Source organism: Pezoporus occidentalis, unplaced genomic scaffold, assembly GCF_034315485.1.
Source record: "Pezoporus occidentalis ecotype Australia unplaced genomic scaffold, CSIRO_AGI_Poc_V1 ctg279, whole genome shotgun sequence".
Classification (NCBI taxonomy): domain Eukaryota; kingdom Metazoa; phylum Chordata; class Aves; order Psittaciformes; family Psittacidae; genus Pezoporus; species Pezoporus occidentalis.
The window spans coordinates 625390-640911 of NW_026914708.1; the positions used below are offsets into that span (position 1 = coordinate 625390).

Genomic DNA, 15522 nt, shown 5'->3' on the forward strand with positions numbered 1-15522 from the left:
GTCCCTCAGTGTCTGGTGCAGGTGGTTCAGGTGCAGCCCCGCCATGCTCTGTGCTGTCCCTCAGTGTCTGGTGCAGGTGGTTCAGGTGCAGCCCCGCCATGCTCTGTGCTGTCCCTCAGTGTCTGGTGCAGGTGGTTCAGGTGCAGCCCCGCCATGCTCTGTGCCGTCTCTCAGTGTCTCTGGTGCAGGTGGTTCAGGTGCAGCCCCGCCATGCTCTGTGCCGTCCCTCAGTGTCTGGTGCAGGTGGTTCAGGTGCAGCCCCGCCATGCTCTGTGCCGTCCCTCAGTGTCTGGTGCAGGTGGTTCAGGTGCAGCCCCGCCATGCTCTGTGCTGTCCCTCAGTGTCTGGTGCAGGTGGTTCAGGTGCAGCCCCGCCATGCTCTGTGCCGTCTCTCAGTGTCTCTGGTGCAGGTGGTTCAGGTGCAGCCCCGCCATGCTCTGTGCCGTCTCTCAGTGTCTCTGGTGCAGGTGGTTCAGGTGCAGCCCCGCCATGCTCTGTGCCGTCTCTCAGTGTCTCTGGTGCAGGTGGTTCAGGTGCAGCCCCGCCATGCTCTGTGCCGTCCCTCAGTGTCTCTGGTGCAGGTGGTTCAGGTGCAGCCCCGCCATGCTCTGTGCCGTCTCTCAGTGTCTCTGGTGCAGGTGGTTCAGGTGCAGCCCCACTATGCTCTGTGTCGTCCCTCAGTGTCTCTGGTGCAGGTGGTTCAGGTGCAGCCCCGCCATGCTCTGTGCCGTCTCTCAGTGTCTCTGGTGCAGGTGGTTCAGGTGCAGCCCCGCCATGCTCTGTGCCGTCCCTCAGTGTCTCTGGTGCAGGTGGTTCAGGTGCAGCCCCGCCATGCTCTGTGCCATCTCTCAGTGTCTCTGGTGCAGGTGGTTCAGGTGCAGCCCCGCCATGCTCTGTGCCGTCTCTCAGTGTCTCTGGTGCAGGTGGTTCAGGTGCAGCCCCGCCATGCTCTGTGCCATCTCTCAGTGTCTCTGGTGCAGGTGGTTCAGGTGCAGCCCCGCCATGCTCTGTGCCGTCTCTCAGTGTCTCTGGTGCTGGTGCAGGTGGTTCAGGTGCAGCCCTGACCCAGGACCGCTGCTGCAGCCCCCGGCCAGGCCCTCTCCTTGGCGCGGGTGCCGCGTTCCTGCGCGCTCGCTCACGGGAGCCGAGGCCCCAGCGCTGCTGCTGGGAGGAGCTGCGGCTGACGAGGCCTGAACTCCGCTTCACCCGTGCCTGGCCCAGCCGCCTCCCTCCTGGCTCTGGCCCCCAGCTTTGTTCTCGTGCAGAGCTCCAGCCCCTGCGCGGGCTGTGGGGCCGCCCTCCGGAGCTGTGTTCTGCTGGCCCGGCCGCTGCAGCAGCTCCAGGTGCTCTGGGGGCCATGGGTTTCGCAGGGCAATGCTGCCCTCGGTCACCGTCCTCAGAGCCCAGGGCTGCTGGGCACAGACCTCTGGGAGCAAGGCAGGGCCAGGGCCGTGGTGAAAGGGGAACGGTTTTCTTCCCGGTTTTGTCTTCAGCATCTTATTGCTCTCTACAGTTACCTGAAAGGAGGTTGGAGTGGGGCGGGGGTTGGTCTCTGCTCCCGAGGAACAAGGGATGCTACAACAGGAAACGGCCTCAAGCTGCACCATGGGAGGTTTAGACATGGGTTGGTGGCGTTGGCAGTGCTGTGCAGCAGCTGGACTTGATGATCTTAGAGCTCTTTTCCGACCCAGTTGATTCTGTAATTCTATGGTTTTATTCTATGACTTGCAGAAAAGATTGGAGCAGAGAGCCAGGGCTGTCCCTGCCTGGCTGATCAAGCTGGGTGCAGTGGGATGCTTGGCTGCTCGATCCTTGGCATCTGTGTGAGACTTGGCCTTTCTGCACCCCCTCCATATGGCCTTTTCCTTTGCTAAGGCACGTCTGTTCACCTGGGTCATGGATGTGTTCCCAGCGGTGCAAGAAGGAAGGTATCACCTGAGACAAGGCACTCTGGTAGTGCAGTGACCCAGGGCAGCACTGTGGACAGAGGCATGATGCAGGTCCCCTACCTCTGTGTTCCCTTAGGGGCGCAGGACAGCACAGGCTGCTCCTTGGTGCCCTGTGGCTGCCTGTAGCACTGCCTGGGGCACTGCCTGCAGCCAGTGAGCCCTGTGAGGACCTGTGCTCTTCCGGGAGGGCTGCAGAGGATGTGTGGCTTGTGTGGGAGAAGAATCACAGGGCTGAGGAGGTAACTGCCAGTCTGCTTTACTATGGCCAGCTTTGGGGATGGGCACTGGTTGCGGACCATGGAGCAGAGGGCAGCATTGGTTGTGGAGTGGTGATGGGCTGGGTCTGGCTGATGGTCTCTGTTTCCAGCTCTGCTCATGTAGTGCCGTTTCTCCTCCAGGTGACAGCCACAGATGCAGACAGCGGCACATTTGGCTCCCTGACCTACTCCATTGGTTCTGGCATTGGCAGCATTGTCCCCACGCAGTTCAGCATTGACAAGCACACGGGGCAGCTGTGCACTGTGCAGCCGCTGGATCGTGATGAGGGCACGTCTGCCTACGACTTCACCATCACTGCAGTTGATGGGGTGAGTGCTGGAGAGGCCATGGGGATGCAATGCTGCTAACTCAGCACTGTGCAGGGGGTGCTGTCGTCCTTGCCTCTGCTCTTTGCACCAGCTCTGATCTGATCCTTCTGCAGGGTGGCCTGAACTCCATGGTGTATGTGAAGATTTTCCTGGAGGACATAAATGACAACCGGCCGGTGTTTTACCCTCTGGAGTATGCTGCGAGCATCAGCACACAGAGCATGCCAGGCACAGCAGTGCTGCGTGTTACTGCCCACGATAAGGATGAGGGGCTGAACGGGAGAGTGACCTACCGCATTGTCCTGGGAAACTCACCCCCTCTCTTCTCCCTCAACAAGGACACGGGTGAGGGCAAGCTCTGGGGCAGGCAGAGCAGGCAGCAGTCGGAACAGGGGTGAAAGCCAGCCCCAGGGTCACTGCTTGCCCATCTTGGCAGTACAGGCTGCCACCAGGGCATGGCTGTTCCTTTCCCTGCCACACAGCAGCTGCCTCTGCTTCTTGGGCTTCTGGCAGCCCCTTCCCAGGCTCAGTCTCTGACCTCTTGTTCCTGCTTCATTCCTCATTTGTCACGTCTTCCTTCTCTATCATTTCCGGTCCCTGACTCACTGCACCTTTCCTCCTGCATGCTGCTCACTTTGCCCCATCAGGCTGTATCCTGCTTATTTTCTTCTCCCTGCTCAGTTCCTTCCTGTCCCCTGCTCCATTTATTCTTCTTCCCTATAATTTTGTCCCACTCAGTCCCACCTTCTGGCTGCATCTGCTCTGCCTTGCTTTGGCCATCAAAGCCAGAGCACTTTCTGCAGGAGAGGTGAGTGCATGGGCATGTGGTGCCAGGGGCTATCAGCAGGACAGCAAGGTGTCCTGTGCTCAGCACAGGCATCGGGGTCTCTCCACACTGTCCCCAAGTTCCCAGAATGTGACTGGGATGAGACTGACCTAACAGCCATCCTAATGCAGAGCCACATCTTTTGTAGGGCCTGTTGAGGATGTTTCTCCAGTTCTACATCACCTCCAAGACCTCTCCACAGCCTAGATCCCACCTGCTGTGTCATAACCCTCACCTTGTGCCCCACGCTGGAAGCCCTATTCCTTCCTTTCCCTCTCGCAGGACCTGCCCTCTGGCTCAATTCCGCCAGCCCTCATCACTGCTTAGCTCAGGGCTAGGCTTCAGATTGAGGATTTGGGGAGTTTTTCCCAGGAGAGTTCCTCTTCTTTACTCCAGTTCTTCTGCATTGAGCTCTGCCCTGTGATGCACATTGTTTGCAGCCCCTTAGGTCTTTCTTTTCAAGCTCATGGTTTGGCCTGTTCCCTTTGTGCCAGGCAACAGGCAGGGGTGCAGGCACAGTGTCCTCTGAACTGCTTTCTTCCCTAGGTGTCATCTCCCTCTCATGGTCCCTGAGTGGTAAAGCCAACACCCTGGTGCAGCTGGTGATCTCTGCACAAGATGGTGGGGGCCTGCAGGCACAGCCGAACGCCCGGGTGAACATCAGCATCGTGGAGGGGACAGTCTCACCCCCTGTCTTTGAGCAAGCTCAGTACTTCTTCACAGTGCCCGAGGACATGCTGCAGGGTGCCAGTGTGGGGGCTGTCCGGGCCCAGAACCCTCCAGGTATGGGCTTGTCCCTCTCATGCACAGTCACCTTCCCTGTCCCTGCATCATCTTGCAGGTCCAGCACCATACTTCCTCACAGTAGGAGTTCCATGCACACACAGAGGCATGCACACCCCTATGTGCACCCAGGCAATTGTCACTCAGCTCAGTGCATACTCTCCCACCTGTGCTTACACACACGTGTGCACATGTATCTGTGCATACATGCACATGGTGTTATTGTGCACCTCCCGACCAGAGTCTGCTGCAGACAGCACTGCCCAGCCCTGCTGCTGTTTGTAGGGAGTGAGGAGGCAAGATGGGCACTCAAATCACTATTGCTGATTGGTAGGGTCACCCAGTTCCAACCCCCTGCCATGAGCTGGGACACCTTCCACTAGACCAGGTTGCTCCAAGCCCTGTCCAACCTGGCCTTGGTCATGCTTGTCCACAGGCCATGTTGATGACATCTTTTATTCCATCTCCTCGGGGGATCCTCATGGCTACTTTTCCATCGACTCTGCCTCTGGGCAGCTCTGCACCAGCCTGCCTCTTGACCATGAGTCCCAGGCAGTCCTCATTCTGGATGTCCAGGCCCGGAGTGGTTCACCTCCTGCCTATAGCAACACACGCGTCAAAATCTCTGTGTCGGATGTGAATGACAACGTGCCAGTGTTCCCAGCCCCCTCTGACTCCATTCTGCTGCCAGAGGCCACAGAACCTGGGACTACAGTGTATACTCTGCAGGCTGAGGACCGTGACAGTGGTGCCAACGGTCAGGTGAATTTTGAGCTGCTGTCAGGAGGTGATGGCACCTTCAGCGTGGAACGCTTGTCAGGAGCAGTGCGACTCATGGGGGCCCTGCAGTATGAAGCCAGCACAACATACAGGCTGGCCTTTGTGGCCCGGGACAGTGGCGTGCCCCAGCTCAGCTCCACGTTCACGCTGCTGGTGCATGTGCAAGCTGAGCACGATAATGGGCCCATCTTTGACACACTCACCTACCGTGTGGAGGTGCAGGAAGGTGTCCCTGTGTCCACGCGGTTCCTGCAGGTCCGGGCCCTGGCGCGCGATGCAGAATCCGTGATTCTCACCTACCACCTGCGTGCGGATGGGGATGCTGCCAGCTTTGGCATCATGCCCGAGAGCGGCTGGCTTTATGTCAAAAGTGCTCTGGACCGGGAGACACGGGACCTGTACGTGCTCACGGTGCTGGCCTCGGCGGGAGGCAGCGGTGCCGGGGGGGAAGCCCGAAAAACAGGCACCAGCACTGTACGGATCAGCATCACTGACGAGAACGACAACAGCCCTCGGCTGAGCGAGGAGCGTTACTTCTTCACCATTCCTGAGAACCAGGCTCCTGGCAGCAGTGTGGGGAGGGTGATGGCGAGTGACCGGGATGCTGGGCAGAACAGCCGGCTCACCTACCGCCTGCTCCAGCACGATCCCAACTTCCTGATCCACACGCAGACAGGTGAGGAAATTCCTGGCTTCCTAGGTTGGAGTGGTGGGGAGGAGGCCCAGGGCAGGTCCAAAGTGATGTAGACCAGGCCAGTGCCCCAACAGAATATTCATCTTCCTACCCCTGTGGTGCTGAGCTCCCCAGCAACGTTCCTGAGCACAGGCTTTTCTCTAAAGCAGTTTTGGGGCTGAGCTGTGTCCCTCGTTCTCCCTCACAGGGGAGCTCAGCACCAAGCATAGCCTGGACCGGGAGCAGCAGTCCAGCTACCAGCTCCTGGTGATCGTGCAGGATGGGGGAGCACCACCCCGCAGTGCCACAGGAACCATCTATGTCACTGTGCTGGATGAGAATGACAACGCTCCCACTTTCCTTCATGTGGCCAGTGGTCAGGAGCTGCCCGTGCAGGTAAGGGCACCAGGGTGACAGCCTCTGGGTTTGGGGAAGGCAGTTCTGTGGAGAAGGAGGGGAGAAGGGACATCCAGGTGAGTTTCAGGGCGGGAGATGAGCAGGCACAAGTTGCATCCATGCAGCGGGCAGGGCACTCTGGTGAGTCTGGCTGCGATGTGGTAAGATGTGCTTGGAAAATAGAGACATCCTTGTGCACAGAGCAGGAGAAGACTGCAGAGGGCTCTGAGACCAACAGGAGTGACCAGAGGGCAGAAGCTCACAGGGGTTTTCTGAGACCCTGCTGTGGGTCCCAGCCCTGCTTTCCCTCCCAGTACTGTGTGGTGGCAGTGGTCCCCTGCGCATGCTGCAGACCTGTTCTGACCATGCTGCTTAGCAGCAGTGGGTGGGAACTGGCTGCATCTGCTGTGCTGTGGCCTCTGTGCAGTGGCTCATGTGGCAAGGGCTCCAGAGCATGTTGTGACCATGGTGTGGGTGATGAACAGAGGTGGGAGCAGCTCCAGAGCCACATGGTGGTTTATGGAGGGATGCATGGGTGCTGTGTCTGCTGGCTGCTGCCTTCCTGTAGGGACACAGGCATCTGAGGAAAACCCAACTAGTCTTGCAGCTCTCAGCCTGTAAAATTAACAGGGATTTGAGGACTCTGCTGCTGAAGCCCTCCCAAATGTCTTGCATTTGCTCAGCCCCATGGGCACAGGAAAGGAGTGCAGGGGCTCAAAGAAAGATTGTGAACAACTCCCTGTGTGACTGGGAACAGAACTGAGGGAGCAGCTGCTGCTGGATTTGCTGCAGCAGATGTGGGGCTGCTGTTGAGTGTGCAACACTTGTGAGTTGCAGGATGGGCAGCAGAGGCCCTGTGCTCATCTCCTCTGCACAGAGCGGGCACAGCCTGCAGGTGGAAGGATGCTCTGCACATTGCCGCTCTCGAGGCAGCGTGCACAAGGCCACTTGCGCTGTGCTGGGCTTAAAACCTCATGGTGACAGCAGCTTCCTCTGTCACGGGTCCTGCCTGAGCCATGTGCCAAAGGCAGGGCAGAGCAGGCAGGACTGTGGTGGCAGATCACTGGTGGCCATCGGCAGAGGACTCTGGAGACACTGCAACTCATCTGGCCTTCCCTGGTCATTCCTTTTCCCTTCCTGATTCTTGCAGACGTGCTCAGTGATGTGTTCATACATTCATATCACTGTTCATAGGCAGAGCAGAGGGAGAGTTCTGTGTCAGCACCTCGCTTCAGGCGTTAGCTCTAGGGGTGTCTCCCACTGCAGCATGAGTACGTTGGTAACCCCTAGCAGGACCAGTTGGGTTCACATAGGAACTGCAGTAGTAACGAATCCTCCCAGGAAATAATCACAAGGAAAGAGAATGCAGAAGTGCTCTGTTTTCCCAGTGGGGGTATGTCACTGGTGGGTGCCTGGTACTGGTGCTGGTGTCCTTGATGTGCAGCATGTTCATGCATCCTCCAGAAGAGGTGGTTGCTTGCTGATGTTCATGGCCATAAAGGTGAGGGCTCCCCGTGGAGAGCTGTAGAGGGATCTTGGTTTGCTGTTCAGTTAGGAAAGAAAATGAAATATTAAGTTCACAGTCACTAACTGTAAAGTGATAGACATGGCAAAAAGCACTATGAATTTCACTTACACAGTGGTGGGTTCTGTATTGGATGCTTAAGTTTAGGGAGAAGACAGGAGCATTGCTGTGAATGCTTTGTGAAAATATCAGCTCTGGGCTCATCTGCAGTCAAAGAGGCAAATCAAATGCTGAGTTTTATTAGAGAAGGAGCAGAGAATGAAAGAAAACATCACTGCCCTACATCTCAAAGCCTGCACATGCTCTCTGCCCAGCTTCCATTCCGCTCAATAAGCAGTGCTAGAAAAGGTTCAGAAAAGGATGTTAATGTCATCTCCAGTAGATAATAGTTTCCATACAGAAACAAAAGACTTGAACATTCTTTGGCATGGAAGAAACTGCAGGAGTGTAAGAGAGGTGAACAGTGAATGGCACAGAGGAAGTACTGGGGAAATTACAAGTTGCTTTTTTCACGGGACCTGGGCAGCTTCCTAGGGATTACTAGGCAGCAGGTTTAAACTAAACAAAGGCAGTACTTTTCATGCAGAACATCATTAGATTGTGAAATCATTGCCAAAAGTTGTATGGGTTCAAAACTAGATGAATTCATGGAAAGAAACAAATCCATCAAAGACTGTTGAACAAAAATATGATCTGGGGCTCAGGAAGTGACTTAGCCACAGGCTGCTGGAAGCTGGGAAGGTTTCACAGGAGGATTGTTCCATACATACCCTATTTCTTGCATCTCCATTTACCCACTGCCAGCCACAGTCAGAGGTACACCAGTGGCTGAGATGGCTTTGTGATCTCTGGATCAAGCTGGTATTTGCAACAGCCTCTTGGCGGGTGTGCATTGACCTGGACAAACCTGCCTGGTCGCAATTTCATTAAGGCTGAGGTTCTTGCAGAGGCAAGACCACTCCTATTGCTGTTTATTCCTCTGTTTGTGCATCTGAAATGGCTTTTGTGCGTGGAGCCTGTGCAGATACTGCTCACTGAGCTCCTCTGCTGAGTCACTGCTTTCCTCGGATGGAGTTGGATTCCTGGTGGAAGAGGGTTAGGGTTAGGGTGACCACGCACACAAAGCAAGAGCCCCTTGTATGCTGGTTGAGGACTATTAGGGACAGCACTGGGGGGCAGGACCTGCCCCAGCCTGACACAGAGGAGAGGGGGAAGGTACCTCTTAAGCATGGCTCCACTTAGAGGTGTTCACACAGACACTCCTTTTCATAGCCAGTCCAGCTATATTTAGAAGGTCTTCCACCTCCATCACTGCTGTGAAATGCTGTTCCAGATTCCTTGATCTGGTAGTCAGAAACCAGCTCTTAATTTCCAGCCTAAACTAATTTCTGACCATTTTGTTCTCATTTGTTCTTGTGCCAATATTGTGTTTTTGCTTAAATAGCTCTTCTCCGTCCTTGGAATTTCCCTCCCCTCTCCCCAGTGTTTCCAGAGTGCAGTCACATCACTGCTTGGCCTGGCGAAACAAGTCCAGCTCCTCTGGTCTCCCCGTGTGCAACTTGTGCAATAGCATTAACGCTTGCTCCTCTCATGAGCTTGCAGCCTCTTTCCTGGGATTCTGCTCGGGTTTCACTTATCTCTTTCACCAGTGTGTCAAGGTGGGAGCGCACGGGCAACACCGAGCACAGCTGGGTCTGCAGGGATGATCTGTGCTGTGGGATGTGCTCAGAGGATGGGAATTTCATGTCCTTCTGGTGTGGAAGGGACTGCAGGGTCTGTGCCAGGCGAGGAACCTGCCCTGCCAGTGAGGGGTGGGTTAGGTGCCAGGAGTCTGTGCTGGAGGAGAGACAGGTCTGCCAGCAGGCATGGGGTGTGCACTGACAGGTGGGGAGGGGCAGTGATGGGAATGTGTCCACTTCCATGGCTATCCAGGAAGGGTGTTTGCGTGCAGTGCTGTCACGTTTGGTGTCTGTCAGGAAGCTTGGCAGCTCACCTCAGAATGTGGGCTTCACTGAGCACATGTGTAATTGATGTCTTTGTGGTATCGTGATGCACTGCATAAGGTGGTGGTCTTGAGTGCCACAGCCAGCAGGCAGGAGCACTAACTAGAACCAGGTTGAAGAGGAGAAGCACCAGGAGTGCAGGTGTCCCTGCCCAGGAAGAGCTGCACTTCCAGAGATCACAAACCTCCCTGGGCTGGCTGGTGGGAGCTGAGGAAATCAAGACTGTCATGGAGCCCTGGATTTACATAGCTCTAAAGGCTTTGGATCTCACATGGGCAAAAGTGTCCTCCTTCACCCTGCAGCTCACTGCTGCAGCATGCCCCAACACAGCTAAGCTGTTTTTTAAACAGGGCAGAATGGGAGGAGGGATGGCAAGACAGAAACTCCTTTTGCCAGCTTTGATGTGGACTGTGTTGTCCAGACTCAGGTACAGCCAGAGGGATCTGTGCCATGGGTCAGGTGCAGGTCTGGTGTAGGAAGGTGCAGGTCTGTGCCATGGTCAGGGTTTGGGGAGTATTGTGAATGGTTCCCTGTGCCACTGCTGATCCCTGGGCTGTGCTGCAGGTGCTGGAAGAAAAGCCATCAGGACTTCTAGTCGCTTCCCTGCAGGCCAAGGATCCCGATGAGGGTGAGAATGGGACCGTCATCTACTCACTGATAGGTATGAGCTGCAGAACTGACCGATGCTGCTCTCTGCTTTGCAGCCATCAGCCCTATGGGCAATGGGTGGGCACACCCCTGTGGGCAATGAGTGAGCACAGCATGCTCCCTCCTCCAGCCCAGCCTGTCCCTGCTCTCCCTCCTCTGTGCCTCTCACCACAGCATTTCACCTTCTTTCTGCAGGAGCCTGGGCAGAGCGTTTCACCCTGCACGTGGCTACTGGAGAGCTGCGCACTGCCACCATCCTGCGCCGCTCAGACCGGGCTGAGTACCTCTTCACTGTGACAGCCAGCGACCGCGGCGCGGTGCCCCGCAGCACGTCAGCCAGCATTCGCGTTCAGGTAGCCAGCACACAGCTCCTCCTGTCCCTGCACCACCTACCCCTTGCTCACCCCTTGGAGGACACCATGCAGCAACCCACAGCCTTCTTCCCCACAACTGTCATCGCAGGGCACCCTCTGCCCTTGTTCATCTGCTCATCCAGCCCCAAAATTGTGGAGAAACTGGGACAGGAAGGGATGGGTCTGGCTGCCAGTGCACGTGATGTCATTTGCAAAGCAGTCAACAACATTGATGGTAGAATCATGGAATCATAGAATGGTTTGGGTTGGAAAGGACTTTAAAGTCATCTAGTTCCAACTTTCCTACCATGGGCAGGGACACCTCACGCTAAGCCATGTCACCCAAGACTCCATCCAACCTGGCCTTGAACACTGCCAGGGATGGAGCATTCACAACTTCCCTGGGCAACCCATTCCAGTGCCTCCCACCCTCACAGTAAAGAACTTCTTCCTTATATATAACCTAAACTTCCCCTGTTTGAGTTTGAACCCATTACACCTTGTCCTAGTAAGCACGTGTCTTATCCAGACTTGGACGGTCTACACTATCCTAGATACGCTGTCACAGAAAAGTCTTTAGAGATCCGTGCATAAAGACATTATAATTCTTCCAAGCATCTACTGAAAACAGTGGTCCTGACATGCAAGGTGTTCTTCGCATCAGTATCACTTTGGCACTCACTGTCATTGGCCCAGAAAGCCAAGTCCTTTCCCTGTTGTTAGTAATGCAAAAATCCCTTTTGAAGTGGACTCTGGTTTCCCCCCAGTCAAGGCGCAGTACACCATTTCACATCTCCTGTCCCTGTTTTTGCAGTTCCCAAGGCTGTTTTGATCAACTTATCTGAAGGAGTGCCCTCTAACATCATTAACAAGCTCATAAGGTTCTCAGCTTTCTTTTGACCTTGCACCTATCTGCAGGAAGTGTCAGGCCCAAGAGCCATCTCTGCAAAGGTCTGCAAATCACACTCCTTGAGCCAGACAGTCTTTTAGTCTTTTCTGTTACATAGCTACATCCATCCTTTGCCTCTTTTCAATTTAATGAGGCCTCTCCCATGTGCTACTGCATCAGAGCCCAGCTAACACCCAGGCCAGTTCGACACACTTTATCTTCTTTGCTTCAGGGAGGGAAGCATGGTGTTAGCCTGGCACATCTGCCCTCAGCCATTCCAAATACGTTTTATACAATTTCCTCTTTATGCTATGTCTGCAACCGTTCTTGCCATTGAAGTTGTTCTGCAGTGTCCTGGGTTCAGCAGTAGCAGTCATTTTTCTCTTTCTTAGTAGCTGGTGCAGTGCTGTGGTTTTGACTTTCAGCCTGGGAACAGCGCTGATGACACTGATGCTTTTAGTTGTTGCTCAGTAATGTTTACTCTGACCAAGGACTGTCTGGGTCTCGTGCTCTGCCAAGGGGGAGGGGAAGCCACGAGGAAGCAGAGACAGGACACCTGACCCAAACTAGCCAAAGAGGTATTCCATACCACAGCACGTCATGCCCAGTATAGAAACTGGGGGCAGTTACCCAGAAGGGCTAGATCACTGCTCGGGTCAGGCTGGGTATCGGTCAGCGGGTGGTGAGCAGTTGTATTCTCTTCCCTTGTGATTTCCCTTATAATTATTATTATTGGTGGTAGCAGCAGTGGTTTGTGTTATACCTTAGTTACTGTACTGTCCTTATCTCAACCTGTGGGAGTTACATTCTTTCTATTCTCCTCCCCATCCCTCCGGGAGTAGGTGGAAGGAAGGAAGGGGGGGGAATGAGAGTGCGGCTGAGTGGCTGAGTTGCCAATTGGGCTTAAACCACGACATACAGCCTTCAAAGTGCTGATGTTAGTCTGCCAGGCTAGTGTCCCTGCAATGCTGGCTTCCATCCCTGTCATGTAGCAATTCACTTGGCAGTGGCTTGTTTTGATACGACCCTGGCTGATGGTATTGCTGTGTTCTCTTTTTCCCCAACTCCTTGACAAAGAATCGTATAATCCCAGACTGGTTTTTGTTGAAGGGACCCTAAAGCTCCTCCAGTTCCAGCCCCTGCCGCAGGCAGGGACACCTTCCACTAGAGCAGCTTGCTCCAAGGCCCTTCCAACCTGGCCTTGAACACTGCCAGGGATGGGGCAGCCACAGCTTCTCTGGGCACCCTGTGCCAGCGCCTCAGCACCCTCACAGGGAAGAGCTTCTGCCTCAGAGCTCAGCTCAGTCTCCCCTTGGGCAGGTTAAAGCCATTCCCCTTGGCATGTCCCTACAGGCCCTTGTCCCAAGCCCCTCTCCAGCTTTCCTGCAGCCCCTTTAGGCACTGGAGCTGCTCTAGGGTCTCCCCTTCAGGAGCCTTCTCTTCTCCAGGCTGAACAAGCCCAGCTCTCTCAGCCTGGCTCCAGAAGAGAGCTGCTTCACCCCTCACAGCAACTCTGTGGCCTCCCCTGGACTCGCTCAAGCAGGCCCACATGAGTGCACTTCAGCCCATTTTCTCTTAAGATAACACTACAGCTTTTCATGTCTCTCCCATCCACAAGTGCACCTCATCCCCGGATTAACTTCAGTATCTTTAATAAAAGTAGTGATAGTATTTATGTATCTTCAGGTCATGCTGGGTTAGGTTTCTTCTCTGTACCTCTCAAATGGATGAGTGTTACCTCTCTTCTTGCCCACTCTTGCTTATCTTTTGCAGAATTGCTTCTGCTGTTGTCTGTTGCCTTTTCAATATCTAACACAAACAGACTCACAGAATAGACAAGGTGGGAAGGCTCTTCTGGAGATCATCTTATCCACACCCCTGCTGAAGCAGGGCTACCCAGAGTCAGTTGCTCAGGCCCATGTCCAGGTGGCTTTTGAGTGTCTCCAGGGATGGAGGCTCCACCACCTCCCTGAGCAATCTGTGCCAGAGCTCTGTCACCTTCACAGGGAAACATTTCCTTATATTCAGAGGGAACCTCCTGTGCTTCAGCTTGTGCCTGTTGCCTCTGATCCTGGCACTGGGCACCACTGGGAAGATTCTGGCTCCATCCTCTTTGCACTTTCCCTTCAGGTATTGAAACACTTTGATGGGATCCCCCTGGGGCTCCTCTGCCTGGTCAGCCGTTCTGTCTGCACCCACCCGAGCTCCCACGGCGATGCTCGGCTTCCACCCTGTCAAACCCATGCTTATGCTCAGTATGTTTTTCAGGCTGTTACTCATCTGTTAGGCCACAGGACCCTGCCGCCTGAGTCCTGCTCTGTGCAGGCCCCTCCTCCCCCTCTCCACTGCCTCCCTGATAGGACCCCCAGCACACAGCACCCTCACTGCTGCCTCTTCTCCCAGGTACTGCCATCCTCCCGCGTGCTGCCGCGGCCTGATGCCACTGTGCTGACCCTGCATCCTCTTGAGGGGGTCAAGCCAGGCTCCGTGATCGGCTCAGTGGCACCCCCAGACGCCCCTGCGCGAGGACAGCTGACCTACACACTGGTAGGAGGTGGTGGGGATGGCACCTTTGTGGTTGACAGTGTGACAGGGGAGATTTACGCTGCCCGGGAGCTGGACTACGAAGCTGGGGCGCGGCATGTGCTTCAGGTGAGCGCCGAGGACACTCAGCATGGATACCCCTCCAGCCGGCTGGTGCTGGTCCAGATCCACGTGCAGGACTGCAATGACCAGGCACCCACCTTCCCAGAAGATCCCATCACCATCGTGGTGCCTGAAAACACCCAGGCTGGCTCATCCATCTTCACCTTCCAGGCACTGGATAGGGATGGGGTGGGTCCCAACAGCCAAGTGCGGTACGCGTTGCTGCACCAGGAGCCAGCCGGGGCTCCCTTCCAGCTCGACAGCCGCTCGGGGCTGCTCACCCTCAGCCAGAGCCTTGACCGGGAGGCTGCTGCCTCCTTCCTTTTGGTGGTGGAGGCCACGGACCAGGCTCGCAACATCAGCCAGCGCCGCTCGGCAGCTGTCACGGCCCGCGTGTTTGTGACCGATGAGAATGACAACGCGCCCGTGTTCCTCTCGCCTGCTGCTGTCAGCGTCATGGAGGACCAGCCCACGGGGTTTGTGGCACTGCATGTGGTGGCCCAGGACAAGGATCTGGGGGAGAACGGGCGTGTGAGCTACTCACTGAGAGCAGGCAACAGTGATGGACGCTTCCACCTGAACCCCAGCACAGGTGAGGGCCCAGGAGGATGCAGCATGGGCAGCAGGGACACTGGGAACACAGGCTGAGGAGCATGCAGGGATACACGCATCTGGGGGATGAGCACAGTACACAGGAGGAGGGCGAGGGCTGAGGAGCCTGGAGGGGGGAGACTGGTGGGGTGTGGAGGGCTCTAAGCATAGCATCTGGTTGGCATGATACTGCTGTCCCTCTTAAATCATAGAATCATAGAACAGTTAGGGTTGGAAATGACCTTAAGATCATCCAGTTCCAACTCCCCTGCCATGGGCAGGGACCCCTCACACTAAACCATGTCACCCAAGGCTCTGTCCAACCTGGCCTTGAGCACCGCCAGGGATGGAGCATTCATCATTTCCCTGGGCAACCCATTCCAGTGCCTTACCCTTTACCCTTACAGTAAAGAACTTCTTCCTTATATCCAATTTAAATTTCCCCTGTTTCAGTTTTAATCCACTACTCCTTGTCCTGTCACTACAGTCCCTGATGAAGAGTACCCTCCAGCTTCCTTGTAGGCCCCCTTCAGATACTGGAAGCTGCTCTGAGGTCTCCAAGCAGCTTCTCTTCTCCAGGCTGAACAGCCTCAATGTTCTCACCCTGACTTCATATGGGAGGTGCTCAAGCCCCTGATCCTCATGGCCTCCTATTGACTTGCTCCAACAGCATCATGTCCTTCTTATGTTGGGGACACCAGAATTGTATGCAGTACTCCAAGTGGGGTCTCCCCAGAGCACAGTAGAGGGGGAGAATCCCATCCCATGAGTTGGTGCTCATGCTCTGGGGGTGCAGCCCAGCACATGGGAGGGTTCTGGACTCAAGCTCACACCGAAGCCAGGTCATGGGGAGCTTCTCCTCACCCAACACCC

At 55.4% G+C, this 15522-nt stretch overlaps 1 protein-coding gene across 2 annotated transcripts in view; it reads left to right on the forward strand.

Moving 5' to 3' along the window:
- DCHS1 (dachsous cadherin-related 1) overlaps nucleotides 1-15522 on the forward strand; it is a 51409-nt gene that overhangs the window by 22042 nt on the left and 13845 nt on the right. For both annotated transcript variants that reach the window (XM_062625224.1, XM_062625225.1), the window contains exons 3-10: nucleotides 2348-2536; nucleotides 2650-2881; nucleotides 3909-4145; nucleotides 4582-5601; nucleotides 5807-5994; nucleotides 10087-10183; nucleotides 10366-10523; nucleotides 13816-14650. In XM_062625224.1, the coding sequence (XP_062481208.1) occupies nucleotides 2348-2536; nucleotides 2650-2881; nucleotides 3909-4145; nucleotides 4582-5601; nucleotides 5807-5994; nucleotides 10087-10183; nucleotides 10366-10523; nucleotides 13816-14650 (2956 nt within the window). The remainder of the gene's footprint in view (nucleotides 1-2347; nucleotides 2537-2649; nucleotides 2882-3908; nucleotides 4146-4581; nucleotides 5602-5806; nucleotides 5995-10086; nucleotides 10184-10365; nucleotides 10524-13815; nucleotides 14651-15522) is intronic.